General features: G+C 36.5%; 1 protein-coding gene across 7 annotated transcripts in view; it reads right to left on the bottom strand.

Annotated features, from left to right (window-relative positions):
- FUT8 (fucosyltransferase 8) overlaps positions 1–19,120 on the bottom strand; it is a 105,934-nt gene that overhangs the window by 53,200 nt on the left and 33,614 nt on the right. For 4 of the 7 annotated variants that reach the window (XM_025165174.2, XM_088145631.1, XM_088145632.1 and 1 more), the window contains 3 exons: positions 16,517–16,930; positions 6,323–6,438; positions 6,045–6,210 (listed from right to left, as the gene is read on the bottom strand). In XM_025165174.2, coding sequence (XP_025020942.1) covers positions 6,045–6,210; positions 6,323–6,438; positions 16,517–16,719 — 485 coding nt within the window. In that variant the 5' untranslated portion in view covers positions 16,720–16,930. Of the gene's footprint in view, positions 1–6,044; positions 6,211–6,322; positions 6,439–16,516; positions 16,931–17,552; positions 17,666–19,120 lie in introns of all 7 variants that reach the window. The other 3 variants (XM_025165172.2, XM_025165171.2, XM_025165173.2) reach the window with 1 other exon arrangement.

Raw genomic sequence — 19,120 nt, forward strand, 5'->3', positions numbered from 1 at the left:
TCCAAGTCTGTCCACTGCAATCCTAAGTATGACTTTTCACCAGTAGCTCTGGCCACCTTCACCAAAGGATTGCCATTAGGCTCATGAGAACTTCTTTGTTCTCTTTCATCCATCAGCTTCTTGAATGCTAATCCAGGGAAAGGAACAAATCACACTGGAAGGAAACATTCAAGTAGTTTTCAAGCCATTAAAGCCATTAAAGTATATGATGTGCTAGGAACGTTTTTTCTCTCTATTCTCAAATTACTGTTCTCAAAGTGATGAACTGGTACAGTTTATGAAACAGATCCAGCCATACATCAATTCAGGTTGGCTAATATCGGGCAGAGAAAAAAATCCAGGCCCCTTCCACAAATTCTCCAACCCTAATGTAATTCTGTTTTCCCTGTGGAATGAAATGGTTAGTCATTCACAACTGGAATGCTTATACTGTAGAGGCGGTTCTCCTCCATCTCAAATACCCAGTACCTCCTTTTGTCATGAAAGATGCAGAACAGCTAAGAGGAAATAAGCCTGGCTACAGAATTTGCCAGCACTGCTCTGATCTTTGCCACTTCCACTTCAGGAAAATACAGAAAAGCCAAAACAGAGCTGCACTTACAGTAATAGGAGATGAGGGCAAGGCTCAAATAAAAGGATTAATCTGGGATCCTAAGAGCCAGATAAGGCTTCCTAAAGTGGAGGTTATTCACTTGTAGAACAGCTAAATCTGGACTAGATGGACAAATGTGGTGACCTGGTATACAACTGATTACTATCTCCTAGCAAAGAGATGCTACATTGAGTGAGTCAGACTGGCCTCTGATCTGAATCTGCGTGTAATTGGTTGAAGCCATTTCTATCAGAGTCAAACTTCCAGCTGTACTTGTTTTAAAGATATTTTAAAAAATCAGTAATGTTATCTTTTCAGGAAATGCTTTTTGATTGTGTTTACTATCTAAGAATACAGCCATTAACATTAGGTATTCTTACCAATTCAGTATTTAATTGCCTCTCAAGTCAATCATATCTACCGAACACGATTTTACCAACAATACCTTAAATACTGGCTTTACAGAAATGAGCAGAAACATAAATAATTCACGTTATTAACTTTATAGCCAGATCTAGATAAAAGGCAAATTTAATGTTCCAGTTGTCAAAATAAGGAAATACAAAATTATTGAACACACAGACAAACAAGTTCCTCTACCTACAACTGACTAAATTAACCAAATAAATCATATTCAATACCATAATGGTCTTAAATCTGATTATTATAGCATAATTTTTTTTGTACTATAGCAGTTATTCTTATGACAGAATATAGTCCAAGACAAACCACCCTCTATGGCAATACCTGCTTTAATAGAAATAGGGGCACGTATAAGTTTCAAAGTATATAGTTTCACGTTGCCTAAATTTTAAACTGAAATCTTTTTAAAATTTGCAGTTGAGAAGAAACATGTATAAATTGTCTGACAGCAAACCTACAGATTTTGTACATAATTATAACCCTTAATTCCACAGTGTATTCCCTTAAGCTCTCTACATTTTCAAACAGATGAAATTATATTCTAAAGTATACTTGTAAATATCTTAATTTATTTTATTCATTATCATGCTATTTCAGAACAAATATTGCATATATTAGTGAATTAAAATAATTAAATGAAACAACAAGAAATATAATGCCTAGGAATATGTGACCCAAAATGAATATAAGATTTTCCAAACTACTCATGATTATATCTTTTATGATGCAAGAATCAGATCAGAATCTTGTACTCAAAAATGTCAATATCCTTATTTTACTTCAGAATGGGAAGAAATGGTTTATTAGAAATAGAAAAAAACGACATAAAATATCTGACTATTTTCTATGCAGTTAGGCTGTTCTAAGTGGACCATAACAGCTATTCATAAAAGTAAAGTCAAGCTACAGTTTTAAAATGGCCTTTCTCCTGACTTCTACATCTATTTCCCATCACTATTAATCTTTCCTTTCTCCTCCTTTTCTCTCCTCAGTTGCAACTCTATTCTGGCTGCAAATATAGAACTGTTGCCACAGCTTCTTTTCTAACTATTAAAATAGGGTATCCAGTTTGGTGTAGTGGTTAAAGCACCTGACTAGAAAATGGAAGACCATGAGTTCTAGTCTCATATTAGGCCTTAAGCCAGCTGGGTGACCTTGGGCTAGTCATGCTCTCTCAGCCCTAAGAAGAAGGCAATGACAAACCATTTCTAAAAAATCTTGCTAAGAAGACTGCAGGGACTACTCAAGGCAGTCGCCAGGAGGCAACACTGACTCAAAGGCATCAAAAACAAAAAGATACAAAATAGTAATTGTCTATGATTATATAAGTAATTTTGACATGTTCTCCTTTTTCTGAAAATTAATTAAGTCAACATTTTCTATCATTTTATAAGTGATCCTCCTCCTTAGCAGTCATCTCATGGATGCAAGATCCACTTGTTCTGCACTGTGCTCACCTAGCGAAACCATTAATGCACAATATGACAAGATGTTTTGTTTCTCAGCCAACGCATCATAGAGCCTGATGCTGATTAATAATCCTTATAAAACAATATTTAAACAGACACCTTGAGTTCTTTGGGTTCATCGGATGATATTATTTTGGGAAAAAGGTATAGTGGAATAAAGCTGAAATACTATATCCATTAATTAAAGCACCATATCTGTATGTATAGCATCAACTTCTTGAAAATGTACTGAAGTCATACACTTACAATTCAGTGAACACAATATTCATCTCCAAACTTGAAGGTTATTATCAACTCAGTATATTGATTCCATAACTTAGGCCTTCTGCTCCTGCCCAGGAATGGCATAGCTCTAGTATCCATGTTAGTTGTTTATTAATTAATGAAAATGAAAAAAAACCTCTACCCCAAGAATAGGGAGTAAAAAGTTTTATTGGAAGCGGTGGGCAGAATCTGGAACATTACTTTAAATAAGTTACTTCATCATGAATATTTTAAAGATTTTTCTCAACTTCAAGTGGAATTTTGTCTCCCTATATCACAAACAGTGGAGATATGATCAACTCAAGTATGTTTTAATGTCTTAATATGGACCGGATACTTTAACTGCAGCTGAGAAACCTGAGGGGTTATTTTTGATGGAATCAATGTTTGAAATTAAACCCACATTCTATTTGTATCAAAAATTAAAGTTGACATTAAAGACATTTATGGTCATGGGTGAAAAAATTGGAACACCTGATAAAAGAACATCAATGGTTGCAAGTCATTAAAAATGTTAAATTCGCTTCATGGATTTAACATTAAAACTGATTCCCCAAAACATCTTATTTTCTTTTTTTTAAATATAATTTTTATTAAAGAAATTTTTAATAAGATAAAAACAATACAAATTTTAGAGAACTAAAGAAAAATATAGTGAATAGATAAGAAGAGAAGAGAAGAGAAGAGAAGAGAAGAGAAGAGAAGAGAAGAGAAGAGAAGAGAAGAGAAGAGGATTATAAAGAAGTCTATTTAGAACAACAGTTATAAATGCATTTATATTTTGCCCTCTCTCTCTAAGATTACAACCAAAAGACTTTATTTCAAGTTTACTGGAGACCATGTATTTTAAAGGATGGATGTCAGATTTTTTCTGCTGGTGATGTAAAAAATTGGGGGGGGGGATAACTGATTCATAGGTCACTGATCCTATGAATCACTGACTTTTTTTGGAATAATACTTTAATGTACATAAGTAGATTTATGGGGGGGAAAATTTAGCATTAATGTTATGCTAAATTTTGTCCCTAAACTTTGGAATCTGATTATTTTTGAGGAGTTGAGAATTTTTTTGAGGAGTTGAGAATTATTTTGAGAAACTGAAAAAGTAATAATATTCCTGATATTAAGGATGGGATGCAAAAGATGTGTAACTTAACTGTTTTTGAAAAGGTAATTTTATCTACTAGTCAAAAAAATGACTCAATATGTTTTTCTCTGGCAGAAATATTATATTTTGTAATGTTACAGAATCTCCCTACCTCCCACCCCCAAGTAGATTTAGAAATCTGTCTGATATTTGATTGGTATGTGGCATATATAGATGCTTCCCTACATTTTTGTTTTGTTTTGGATAGGGGTTGGTTTTTTTGTATCTTGAGGGTTTTTTATATCTCTCTGTAAAACCTGTTTAGATATATAAATATTTTAAAAAAATTAATATATATAATATATATATTATATATATATATATAATATAAGCAACATAATCCTCTTCCTCTAAATGTTACATTATAATATAGAAAACAGAAGTTGTATCACAATGCTTCACATTGTAGCAATAGTTTCACCTATAAAATAATTTAAGAATCAAACTATGATGTTTCATATTTTATTTCATATTTTCTAATTACTTGAAAGGGTAATTACTTGAAAGGGTGAAAGGGTATAATTTATTGTTTTGTAACATATAAACAAAATACCTACGAGACTCTAAACAGTGCAAAATTGATTATAGTGTGAAGGTTTTAAAATCAGAGAGAGATCTACAGACTGTTTCACAGGGTATTAAATTTATCTGGAAGTAGCAATAGTTAAGTTGTCCAAGCTCAGAAAGTTCTAAAATTAAGCTGTGTTAAAGCACAGAATCCATATAATTGAATGGTGAACATACAGAATTTCCATTAACTCTTTGGGCATTTGCAGCACCTATTATCAGAGTGTCAGGGAGATTTATATGTGAAAAAAGAATAATCTCCTTCCAACCTTCATCTTGTGGGCTAAAGCTCCTGAGAAAGACATTTTTGATATTTAAAGAGTTAAGAAAGAATTTGTGTTTTGGTAATGGGAAAACAAGGGACTGGTAAGGAGGGATCTAATAATTCTTTTGTAGCTCATATTTTAAAGTTGCTATCTCATTCCAAGTGAGCTTTTAATATTCTCCAAAATAAAAGTAGTTTCTACCCATAAAATATGAAGGCACAGTAAAATTTTTGCTTGATGCTTTTCCCACTGAAAACTGGTAAGTATGACAAAGTAAAAATCTAAATTAATTTGGTGTTACATAATTACTGAAAATATATTTGTACTTCTACCAGATTTTTCCTTTTTGTTTAATTAAATAGTTATGAAGCAAAACTATTATTATTGTCATAAGATCCAGTTCAGAAGAGGTTTACCCAAATTTCTACATGCAAGCCATTCCTTCTACATTTACAAGAAAATAACGTAAGTGTACAATATAGCAGATTTCCTACCACAGAGAAGAGGAGGCACATTCATGTTTCAGCTAATAGTTAAATATATTGATGAAACTGATATTTCACACAATATTAATTTAGATAATGGTAATATCTAAAACCATAGTTTATAGTAGTATTCCTTAAACTTTTTTCTCTTAGGATTGCTTCCCACTTTTAAAAATTATGGAGGACCCCAAAAGAGCTTTTGTTTGTATAGGCTCTATTTATTGATTTTTTTTTCTTCCTGCATTTTCCCCACAGGTGCAGGCCTCGCTTTTTTTTCGGAACAACCAAATGTTGATCCATTGGTTATGACAGGAATTGACCAACTGGCTTGTTGCCCAAGCCTGACATTGTGGGCTGAGAGAGCGTGACTGGCCCACAGTCACCCAGCCGGCTTTCATCCATAAGGCAGGACTAAAACTCACAGTTTCCTGGTTTCTAGCCTAATGTCTTAACCACTAGACCAAACCGTCTCTCTTAATAAATAAATAATATTTATTATTTATTTATTTATAATAATAATAATAATAATAATAATAATAAAGTAAATAAATAATTTATTGGTTGATATTTACCATATTAAAAATTAAAATTGATGCATTCACTGCTGCCATTGCTTCTCACGATTGTTAGATGGGATTTTAATATTGTATCATTTTTTTAACATAGGCTGGCATATTTTGATTTTGTACACCCCTGACAGGGTCTTAGGGGACCCCCAGGGGTCCTAAGACCACACTTCAGCAAACACTGGTTTGTAGTGTTACTCTATTTAAACAAGTTTGCAACTCATTTAACTTACTACAGCAAATATTTAATAATAGCTACTAGTACCTTTCATGATCACCCAAGTCAGATAGAAGTTCATCAATATGCTTATGCAATTCACTTCCTTCCAAATTTTTTAGTTTCTTCAGTTCACTCTGGAGAAAAAACCAAAGCTCCTTGACTCCATTTTCAATCCTTCTTCTCAGTATTTCATGGTCTTTTCCAAAGCCCACTAATAAAATAAAGAAAAGTGAAGAGTAATTAACGTTATTAATTCTCTAACAGGACACACATTGTGAAACTGAATATCCATCTGAATATAAAAAATGCATTCCTATACAAACCATCTCCTGTTTGTTGTTTGTAATTTTCCATCTGTTCTTTGGCTTTTATTAGCTGTTCTTCTAAAGCATGTACCCTTCCTACAGCAGGGCCCTGTTCAATAGAACCATCTGGTATCCTATAGCAAAAGTAAAAGAGATAGTGTGAAAGAATTAAATGAACACAACCACTATATTATTGATACTTCTGTATGTTAAAAGCAGTAAGAGTTAGGACCGCAATAAGGAAATTACCTAATCAATTTTTAAAATGTGCAGCCTAATAATAAGTTGCAATATGGTAATTACATTGTCATAGGAGTGAACAATTTGTTAAGCACCAAATGTTATCTTGCAGCCTATATAAATTTTTCGTCTAACATTGTACCTAGAGACTTTGACCTAAATCTAAATGGACAAAGAAGAAAAATAACTGTTCATGTTGTCTTAAAACTGGATGTGCAAAGCATAATAAAATATGAGGAAAGTATATAACTGCCACTTCTATTTATAAATGTATGCAGGTTGAATACCACATACTGAACAATCTAGTTCAATACAAAAGAATTTTACCTCATCCACATTTTGATACAACTTTCCAAATTTGCACTACCCAGAGAAATATATATATGCATATTGCAAATAACTTCTCTCTTGGACAAGTCTCTCTGTAGATGGTTATGTGTTGTCAACTCCGTTAGCCCTAAATCCTTCAACTCATTCAGCTCTGGTTTTAATGCATTCATAAACTAAAGCTTAGAGCTATATCTGGCTGTAATGTTCTTATTTGGAATTTAGTGAGGAAGACCTCCTAGATGCTATGAAGTAAGAGCCGGAAACTACGTTCAAAGCTGAAGCACTCAGCCCAGCACAAATAAAATCCCAAAGTAATAATGCTTCATTTGGATTAAGGAAAAGTTAAGACTGATCTCTATACATCCTTAAATTATATAATTTTTGGATTCTTTTTCATGTAAACATTGGCTTGGCATTGCAACATGTGCCAAAAAACACAGGCTTTTATAACTAATTTAACAATGTGTTGGAGATGATCACTCTCTGGAATTGAATTTAACAACCTCCAATCCCTTGCATCTTTGGAACAGCCCAGTTGGAATGGAGCAGGCTCATTTTGTCAAAGGGGAATACTATTAAAACAACCACAATAGGATGCCAAAGGGTAAAATCTATGACGTATTCCTTTAGTTCATTCTAAGCATCTTTAGTAAGCTTGGGAAGAAGATAAATAGTAACAATTTATCATCATCTACTTCACATTCAGGCCCCTAGCCAGCTGAGGCAAGCAGGCAGAACAGAGAAGTTAAGCACAGTTAAAAAAAAAAAAAATAGCATGAGAATCTTCTTCGAGATTTGGTATTGCCCAAGGTAAGGGGGATATAAAACCAACAAGCTCTAGGGTCTCAAGCTCCCCAAGTCTCTTGTAGAAGATTAATATGGAATTTTCAGGTATTATAATAAATTCAGGAAAGAAGGGTGCAGTTAATCTTCAATAATCACATTTCTCAGTATTTTTGATGCAATTCTCCAAACAAAAATATGTTCATTAATTTTTTTATAAGTGGAAAAACTGCACAAAACAGTATTAAATAATAATAAAAAAATTATTTAAAAATATGTCCTTTAGGCAAACATGCAAACAAGTGTTTGTACTCTAGGAGAATTACATATAACAATGCATATATATTTTAATCAATACCAGAAATGTTATGCTGCTGAATCTTCATGGCACATGGCAGATTACAACATACTAAAATTACAATAACAGAATAATAAAAGTTTAAAACACAATATTTAATAACAACAACATAATTATGGATGATGGTGATGGTGATGATGATGATGATGATGATGATAATTCCCCCAGTAAGGTACTACTTTGTCCCCAGTTAGGCACTACTTTGACGTGGTTGTGCAGCTTGTCTATTCTGAGGAGGATGAGAGCCATGCCAGAGATTCAACCATACTGGACAGATGAACTGCATGGTTTTTAGTTGAAACATCTGACTGGTCTGCACCCACTCACTGCCAAGCAGTTTAACAACATACTATAAGGAAATGAAATTGAAGATCGGTAAACATCTGGCAAAACTTTCCTGATAATGAAAGATACAGCAAAAGGGGCAGCACCAGGCAACTACGGGCCAATTACCTGCTTGCCAACAACTTTCAAATTGCTAACTGGTGTGTGGTGCCTGACGAAGTCCAACAGCAACTAGCTGAAAACAAGCTCTTTCCATCTGAGCAGAAAGGAAACTGCCCAAAACAGCAAAGGGGCAAAAGATCAGCTCCTAATTGACAAGATGATTTTGGAAAACTGTAAGAGAAGGAAGACCAACTTGAATGTAGCTTGGATTGATTACAAGAAGGCATTTGACTCCCTGCCACATGACTGGATACTCAAGTACCTAGACATAACAGGAGTCAGTAGAAACATTAGACACTTTGTGCAAAGATCAGTGGCACAATGGAAAACACAACTGCTGGTCAATGGTGATAGACTAGGAGAGATTAACATCAAGAGAGTAATCTTTCAAGGAGACTCACTATCACTACTACTGTTTGTCATTCATTGCATTGATTCCTCTGTCAACAATACTGGACAGGTCATGGCCATCAAACATCAAAAACATCGGCCAGGTTATCCCACCTCCTTTACATGGACGATCTGAAGCCATATTGAAAACACCATCTGAAATGGAATCACTGCTCAACACTGTCCAAATATACAGCCAAGATATTGCAATGGAGTTTGGACTGGACGAATGTGTCAACCTGACCATCAACAGGTGAAAAATAGTGAAAACTGAAGGAATCAAGATGCCCTATGGAAATAACATCAAGAGTCTGGATGAAGAAGATTGCTACAAATACCTGGGCATCCTTCAGGCTGACAACATCAAGCACACTGAAGTCAAGAAGAAGGTTAGTAGTGAATACATCAGAAGAGTGAAGAAGATCTTAAAGTCCAAACTCAGTGGAGGAAATTCCATCAAAGTGATTAACAGCTGGGCAATTCCAGTCATTAGATATACAGCTGGAATATTGGACTGGACTCAAGCTGAACTAAAAGCCCTGGATAGGAAGACCAGAAAAATAATGACAATGAATCATGCACTTCATCCACGCAGCAACATTGACAGACTCTACTTACCAAGGAACATAGGTGGGTGTGGAGTGTTACAAGTACACCAGACACTTGAAAAAAGAAAAAAGGGCATTGGAAGAATATCTGAAGGACAGTGAAGAAGATGCACTGAAGGCTTACTGACTATCAAAGAAACCAAACTGGCCTACAAGAAAGACCAAATGAAGAACAGAAAAGAGACATGGCAAGGCAAATTATTACATGGCCAGTACATGAAAAAGCTAGCAGGCAAAGCATGCAACAAGAAGACCTGGCAATGGCAAAGAGCAGGAAAGTTGAAGAAAGAGACAGAGGGGTTGATTCCGGCTGCACAAGACTAAGCCTTAAGAACAAATGCATACAAAGCCAGAATTGAAAAGGCAGCAACAGACAGCAAATGCCGCCTCTGCAAAGAAGCTGAAGAAACTAGTGGACCATCTAGTTAGCTGCTGCAAGAAGATCGCACAGACTGACTAGAAACAATAGCGTGACAAGGTAGCAACAAAGGTTCATTGGAATATCTGCAAGAAATACCACTTGCCTGCAAGCAAAACTGGTGGGACCACAAAACAGACAAAGTAATAGAAAATGAGGAAGCTAAAGTGCTCTGGAACTTTAGAATTCAAACAGACAAGCACCTGCCACACAATACCCCAGACTTAACAACTGTTAATAAGAAAGACAAAAAAAGTCTGGATAGTGGATATTGCAATACCTGGAGACAGCAGAATAGAAGAGAAAGAACTGGAGAAAATCACAAAATATAAATACCTGCAAATAGAAGTAGAACGACTTTGGCAAAAGAAAGCCAAGACAGCAGCAACAGTTATAGGTGCCTTAGGTGCAATCCCAAAACATCTGGAGCACCACTTGAAGACCATCAGCATTGACAAAATCACCATCAGTCAATTGCAAAAGGCAGCTTGACTTGGAACAGCTTATATCCTGCGACAATACCTTTAACACCATCAAACCATCAAACAACATCTGCCTATCCCAGGTCCTTGGGAAGGACTCCATAGGTGGATAAAAATCCCATATCCAGTCTAAACATCTGGCTGACTGTGAGACCAACCATAATAATAATACATCCAAGTAGCAAGAATCACAATCATTCCTCAAAGGTTCTCCAGAAAAGTTTCTAGAAGGCCATCAGCAAGGGGGCCAGGGTAATTTGTAGTTATTCCATAATGTAGGTGCCATGATGGAAAAACAGAACCTTCTAGCTTCAGCCCTCTTCACCTCACATAAATGAAATATCTCAAAGAACTTCTCTTGGGTGTATTGGGTTGAATCCAGGTGGAGTAAACAGTCCTGTAAGAACTTACATGTCAAGCCATATAGGGCTTTCCAACTCAAAACTAGCACTTTGAATTGCACCTGGAAACATATTAGCAACCAATGCAGGTCCTATAAATTAGGTTTAATATGCTCATAGTGACTGGTGCCGATCAACAAGTGAGCTATTGCATTTTGACTTGAATGCAATTTCTAAACTGTCTCTGAAGGCAGTATCTAACACTGCAGAGCATTAAGATGTGATCACTGTAGCCAGGTCCTCCCATTCCAGGAAGGAAAGATGGGTGTGGGCAAAGGCCATCCTGGTCAAAACCTCCACCTGCTCAACTAGCAGACCTCCAAACTGCAGATCTTCTCCCTTAAGAGCAATATAACCTCTCCAGATAACAGGGCTGCCAGAGAATCGCAATGAATAAACTATAACTACATCTTGCTTGCATTCAACTGTAGCATATTTCTTCCCATCCAGACTCTGAACAGTCTCCAGGTATCAGTATAGGACTCTGACAGCATCTCCAGCTGTGCCCAGACTTGCAATATAAAATTGGGTATCCAAAATGCTGGATGAACTCTCATACCAGGTTCATATAGATATTAAACAACAAAGAGAGAGAACCAATTCTTGTGGCACTCCACAAAATTGCAACAACAGTATTCACAAAGATGAATTCAAATTTATTTTCTTATGAACCTTCCAGAAAGTTTAACATATATATACAATTCACTCGTAGAAAACTCAGAATCAGAAATACATGAAAATTATTCAAACTATAGTTTGAAAACAAATATCCCCATTAAATGAATAACTCTTTACTGAGAAAAAATAAGATAAATTTATTATTAAATTTATTTTTTAAACAAATTTATATGGCCGCCCATCTCACACATGGTGATTCTGGGTGGCTTACAGAATTAAAACCCATAATACAAAAAAACAATAACCCCCCACCAACCCTCCATGGTGGCAACAGACACACTCAAATTAACCATTTGATTGGCTCCATATCAGCCTGGAGTCCTCAGGCCCACTGACAAAACCACATCTTCAGGGCCTTCTGGAAAAGGATCAGGGCGAGGGCCAGTCTTATCTCTGAGGGAATGATATTCCATAAGGAGGAAACCACCATGGAGAAGGCCCTTTTTCTTGGTCCCACTAGATGTACCTCCCTCACTGAAGGGACCTACAACATATTCTGCCTCCCCGCTTTGGTGGGTAGGGTAGATGTAATTAGGGAAAGGCAGTCCTTCAAATAACCTGGCCCCAAGCCATGTAAGGCTTTAAAGGTAATAACCAGCACCTTGAATTGGATCCAGAAGCAAAGCAGCAACCAATGCAGCTCCCACAAAGAGGTGACATGTGTGCAAATGTAGGCTTGTGCAAAACTGTGCAGGCTACCACATTTTGAACCAACTGAAGTTTCCTGATACTCGTCAAGGACAGTCCCATGTACAACATGTTACAGTAGTCCAATCGGGAAGTGACTAGGGTGTGGGTGACTGTGAGAAGGGCATGTTGGTCTAGGAATGGGCGTAACTGGCACACAATTCGCATTTTTTGGGCATAACTGCCACCTGCTCCTCAAGCAGAAATCGTAAGTCCAGGAGAACCCCTAGATTACGCACCAGGTCCATCTGGGCAGTACAACCCCACCCAAGACCAAAGATGGCAATTCTCCAGAAACCAAAGAGCCCCGAATCCAAAGCCACTCCATCTTGCCAGGGTTCAGTTTCAGCCTGTGTTCCCCATCCAGACCTCAACAGCCTCCAGACACCAAGAAAGGGCAGTCATAGCATCACTTAGCTCGCCATGGGCAGAGATGTACAACTGAATATCATCTGCATACTGATATCTTACCTTATGGTGACAGATGATCTCACCCAGCAGCTTCATGTAGATATTAAACAGGAGTGAAGAAAGCACCAACCCCTGCAGAACCCTGCAAAGCAGGGGCCAAGGGCTGGACCTCTCACTCCCAATCAACACCAACTGAGAAGGGCCTCAAAGGAAGAAAGTGAATCAGAACAACACAGTGCCCCCCACTCCCAACCCCCAAAGCTGGTCCAGAAGGATACCATGGTCGATGGCATCAAAAGCCACAGACAGGTCAAGCAGAACAAGGATGGATACACTCCCCCATCCTGCTCCCACTAGAGATCATCAAAAAGTGCAACCAATGCCATTTCCCTCCCATATCCAGCTCTGAATCCCAACTGAAAGAGGTCTACATAATCTGTTTCATCCAGGATCCTCTGGAGCTGCAGCACAACAACCTTCTCAACAACCTTCCCATAAAAGGAAGGTTGGAGAGAGAACAAAAATTGTCCATCGGGGGAATCTAGCAATGGCTTCTTAAGAAGGGGGTGAACCAATGGTTCTTTAAAAGGCTGGGGCACCACCCCCTCCTCTAAAGATGCATTAACCCCTGCCAGTATCCACCTACTAGTCACCTCCCAGGAGACTTTAACCGAACAGGAGGGACACGGATCTAAAATACAGGTGGCCATGCTCACATTCCCTAGACCATGTCCACTTCCTCAGGAGCAACAGGGACAAACCATTCCCAGATAACCGGGCAAGAACCTACCCCAGGCATCTCCACCAGACCAGCATCCACGCTGATATCCAACTGGGGACGAATCTGAGTGATTTTATCTTCCAGAAAATCAGCAAATTCCTTAGTGTGCACCTGCAGGTAGACCTCCAATTCCTCCTTCCCCAGAAGGAATTGGGTCATCTTAAAGAGGGCCACTGGATGATTGTCTACAGATGCAATTAGTGCAGAGAAGTATTTCCACTTTGCTGCACAAATTGCCATAAGGTAGGCTTTAATAGCAGCTCTTACCCGTGTTCGGTTAAGTTCATTCATCATCTTCCACCAGCAATGCTATAGACGTCTCTTGATCTATTTCATCCCTCTCAGTTCCTCCGTATACCACGGGGCACGACAAGGTCCACAGTCAGGAGAGGTCGCATGGGCACAGTCCTGTCTAAAGCATCAGTCACCCTCCTATTCCAGGCGACGACTAGGGTCTCAGCAGGACCATGCAGCAGATCCTCAATTATAATCCTCAACTCCCTCTGAAACCTATCAGAGTCCATTAGTCGCTGTGGGTGGACCAATCTAATAGGTCCTACCCCTCTGCAGAGGGGTACGGCCCTAGAGAAGCTCACAGCCACCAAATATTCCAAGTATCTCAAAGTATCAGAATCAGATTTTTTTCCAAAAGAAAAGAAACAACGCTTTCTTTAAATGGCATTTAATAATGCCACGGAAAGATACAAACAGATTTATTTAATATATTATGTTTAATGTTTATAAATGCAACTGCCTAGATTTCTAGTTGCAAACTCTACCTCAGTGTAAGGCTTAAACTTATTAACTGTGATAAATCCATCTAACTACTAAATGCTACTGATGAGAAATAGCTCTGTCATATCCAAAGTTCAAATTTCATTTCAATCATGAATCCGCTTTGTACTCATTGGATATGCATTATATCTCAGGCTCAATAAACAAAAACATGTAAAAAAATGAAAATATTAATATAGTTCTTCAAATTATATTTTAACTGTTTAGTTTTAATGTCTTGAATGAAAAATAGTAATCCACCTGATAATTTTAAATATTGAATCATATTTTAAATACCCTCCATACGCAGCATGCGTGGAGCCTGAAACAATTTTCTGCTATCCACAAACGCCTACACACTCAATTCTCTCACAAAATCAAGTAAATCTGCAGATAAATAGTCCATATCTTATTTTTTAAATCTAACATTCACATTGCAAAAAAGAGAGCCTTTGTCCAATTTTCAGAAGTGAACCAATTAAGCCCTTTCCTGGGGAGTTGGCTAGGGAAATATATGCAATCTTCTCTGGATAACCGCAATGTGTCCTATATAAATTTGCCTTTGAAGAATGCTTAGAAATATAACTAGTCTGGTGTCCTGGAGATAGCCTGTTATAATTGAGACAGTCTGAAGTTAATTCCTTTATTTAAACAACTTTCAGATTTTCTCTGGCTTCAATTCAATCATTTTTTTTTAATTATGTACATTCAGGATACCTAAGGATTTTATAAAACCATGGAGTTGGAAGTTACCTTAAAGGTCATGTAATCTCATACTCACTCAATGCATTTTCTCCCATGTCATCCTTATTATCTATTGAGATCAATAGCAGATGCTTTTTTCTGTGTTACAGCATGATCCCAGAAATAAATCAAGCTGGGTCCAGAGAGATACCTATTTCAATTCTCAAGTTCTGGAATTCTTTCCCCAAACTGCTGAGACATCTCACTTCACCCATTCTGTTGGCTTCCTGCAGAAAGGTCGAAGCCTTTTTTTTTTTATGAAAACTTTTCAAACTTAATATGACTGTATTTATATGTGAGGGTTCACAACCTTTTTGTTTCTTGTTCTACTCTATGATACTTGTATTTATTTATTGTTGTTTTATAAATTACTGCTGTTTTTCATTTGTGTTGGTGTTGCCTCAAGCTCAGTGAGTAAAGGGAAGATATAAATATTTAATATATTAATATATAAATATTTATACCCCAAAATTAATTATACCCCAAAATTAATTATAACAATTTACAGAACAGCTGTGAAACTTAACGGGCAACTTTAGACCAATCACGGACTCTGTGGCCATAACCAGTTCCCACGAGTACAGTAAGGATAAAATGCAGGAAGATAAAAACTATATATGGAGAGCCAGTTTGTTATAGTGGCTAAGGCACCAGGCTAGAAACTGGGAGACTGTCAGAATCCTCGCAAGATTTTATAATAGATTATTAGATGGCTAGTTTAAAAAATGGTTTTTTTCATGCTGCGGTTCTGCCATTGTAAAAGGGGGGGAGTAGGAATGAGAAACCGTTTAAAGCAGATGGCTCCTTATCACAAGCTCTGGCATGCTCAAGGTCATACCAGCAAGAGAATCAGAGGACCAAGAACTAAGGGCGATGTGGGGGGGGGGGAAGTAAGAAAAACAGCTTTTGGCGCACTTTTGATCAGTCTTAGCAATGCTTTGGATCTGTACACTTATTCTCAATAAATGAACTTTCTTTTGAATCAATATTGGTTGCAAGGAAAGTTACTGGATTTGGGATCAACAGGTGGCAGCTCATTACATAGACCTTGAGTTATTTATTTAGTATCTTTATTTTTTTGTAAGGAAACAATATTTAAACTTAAAAAAGAAGAAACTTTTAAAAAGATTAAAAATATAAACTAAAATACAAACGAAGAAGGGAAAGAAAAAAATCAATGCAGAAGTATCTGCTCTACGGACTTAGAAATAAAGAATTATGGATGCCACTTACTTGTGTGTCAACTTATTTCATGACAAACAGGGATTCTTTGGGAAAAAGTTGAGGGGTGCCATACTTTTGGCCACAATCGTAAGCACAGCATAGCTGCACATCCCTAAAACTGAGAGTACAAAGTTGTACTGTAGCCTAAAATTAATATCTAGGATTTTTAAATTCTCAGTTAGCTCCAAGACCCCACTGTTAACTTTCAGAAATGTCGTAAAAAAAATCCATATTAAACTATCTGACAACCACACTGTTGTCATAGCTTCTATCCTTGAAAAAATAATATATGCCAGAAAAAATAGTTATTCCAGAATATGTGTATAGTTCTAAATACATTCTTGCAGGATCTGTCAGAAAATTATTTCCTAATGAATTCAGTTTTGTCCTTACTCTTGTTTATAGACAATGAAATTCCAGAATACTCATATTCTGAGGAAGATTTAAAAAGCCTACCTGAGAGACTCTGCCATTCGTCTTAAATCTTCATTTTGCTGTTTCAACCGTTCAAGTTTCGCTAGTATTTTTGACAGTTCACGACTAGAGTGGTCTGGATGCTCACTGTCTCGTACTAAGTGTCCACCTATGTAAAAGAGCAAGGTCCCCCAAGCAAAAAGGATGAGCATAATCCATCGCCATGAGCCAGTCCATGGCCGCATTTTCAAATGTTTTGTCCACTACAAAATAGTCTTTGTTCACAAAGCAAACATTGTAATTCCTCAGTCAGTACAAAGATTTCAAGGTTTCAGTGCTGTACATTCATCATGTTGTGTTTCTCAAGGCATTTATCCTATAGCACAACTTCAAAACAATTATCCCAGAGGATGAATATTCCAAGTACTAAGGTCACAGATGTTCTGGCTTTATAGTCTGTGAAAAAGAAACAAAATGTTAATGTTCTTTTTAAAAACAAATATATATCTAGATAGAGCTCAAGTTACTAGATATGGAATTGTAAATCAGTTATTCGCCTTATACCACTTCAGCGTCTCACCAAAGAATAACATACTATGATAATAAGCAAACTAAAAAGGATTCATCCTTCACTTGTGCAACAATTCGTTTTATCCCTTAGTCATATAAATAAGAAGAAACCTAATTCATTAGATTTCAATACATTCTTTCTTGCAGGACAATAAACTTTAAATCCCATTAATAACATATAATGTATGTCTTTCTCATGGAGAAAATCAATCTATATAGTCACTAAAAGTTGATACTGACTTGAAGGCACATAATCAATCAATAATCATTTTTGTCTCTATTTCCAATTAATTTTCATAGAACTAGATACAAACATGCTCTCTTGCACAAAGACACTACCTGGTTCTTACAAAACAGTTCTTATGAGTCATGGTAGAAAAATACTAGAGATAAGTAACATCAAATCCAGACATACTATTTCTCTTGACTACCCTTCCACCAAGAGTAGGCAGGCATTCAAAAAGATCCCCTATCACTATGCCATAATATATGATTAAAGGGAACTTACACTTAATCATAAATATGGGAATTCTGTTGAAAGTCTCAATAAATACAAATGTATTTAGTTGCAACATGTCCCTAGTACTTGCAGCATAACAGCAATTATCTTCATAGCAATGTCTGGGAGAACAGAAAACATTAGTTTTGAGACAACAATATTTCACTGAATGCAAAAATTGTATTAAATTATTAAAATTGTGCTTGTTAAACCATTATAAATAAGAAATAGTTTTAGAATATAAAAAGCATTATACTGATTTAACCTATCTAAAATAGTGCTGAAAGCATGTCAGAAGTACAGGTTATATTTGACATGGTAGTCCATTTACACAATGGAAACTTACATTGACAACAATGTCATGAACTTATTGAGGATAATCTCAGTGTAAAATAATTAAGGGGTTGGTTTGAAACTTGGGAGATCCAGGTTCATGTCCCTATTTGACCATAAGGCTTGTTGTTGGACTTCAGGCCAACCTCCATTTCCTCAGTCCAGCCCTTTCTCACAAGGTTGTTGGCACAGACAAAATGAACCCTGCCAAATGAATCACAGCAAGCTCCCATAGGAAAGGTGGGAAAACTATATAACCATTATTGCAGCAATATGACAGGATATAGATTAACATTAAGACAATGCTGATGTACATATTTTCCTGATGATATCTGCTATTACATCATCTACACCTTGTGTGATTATAGCTTTGCTATTAACAGAGCATAGAGATTTGCATTTAGGGACCTGGGCTTGGATAATATTTCTACCAAAGATCTAGATGAATGGTGTACCTAATTCAATAAAGGAGCCTCAAATACTAAATTGTGCCACTAAATCTAACAGAAAACTGCTAAAGAGGTATGATCCCCTACCACTGAGAACATAGCATAAAACAGGTCTCTCCATAATCTTCTCCCACCCATTTATATGTTATCATGTTACCTGCTATAGCGCTTTTCCATCCAACGCAAAATAACAGACCAAGCCAAAGAAAGATTGCCCACATCTCTTTAGAATCTTCTCAAAATGTGGTAACTCAAAACTGGAGGCTAGGTATTGGTGGCTAGGTCTGACCAATGCAGAATCAAGTGGAATTATTACTTTGGAAATGATTCTATTGAGGCAGCCTAAACCTGTATTTGCATTTTTGGCAACTACATCACACTGCTGACTTGTATTCAACTTTCGATCAACTACTATTCCAAAATCTTTTGCTAAGCCAGGTATCTTCCATCTTATATCTATGCATTATTTCTTAAATGAAGAATTCTGAATCTGTCAAATTGCATACTGTCATTTTCAGACCCTTTTGCTAACTTATCATGATCATTTTGCTTTCTAATCTATCTTCCAAGATATTAGCTATTCCATCCAATTTTGCATCATTTTCAAATATGATAAACATTGCCTCTACCTCTTCACTCAACTCAATAATAAAATGTTTAAGTACAACATCCAGAACTGAACCTTGTGGCACTTAAATGGTATATTGCTACACACTGATGAGGACTTTTACAATTTTTCAAGCCAGCTGTATATCCACTTGCATGCCATCCAGATGACATTTGTTCTCTTCCAGC

The sequence above is a fragment of the Python bivittatus genome, unplaced genomic scaffold (assembly GCF_059951505.1).
Source record: "Python bivittatus isolate LINGU-HERP-01145 unplaced genomic scaffold, Pbiv_v1 ctg000480_np1212, whole genome shotgun sequence".
NCBI classification, from domain to species: Eukaryota; Metazoa; Chordata; class Lepidosauria; order Squamata; family Pythonidae; genus Python; species Python bivittatus.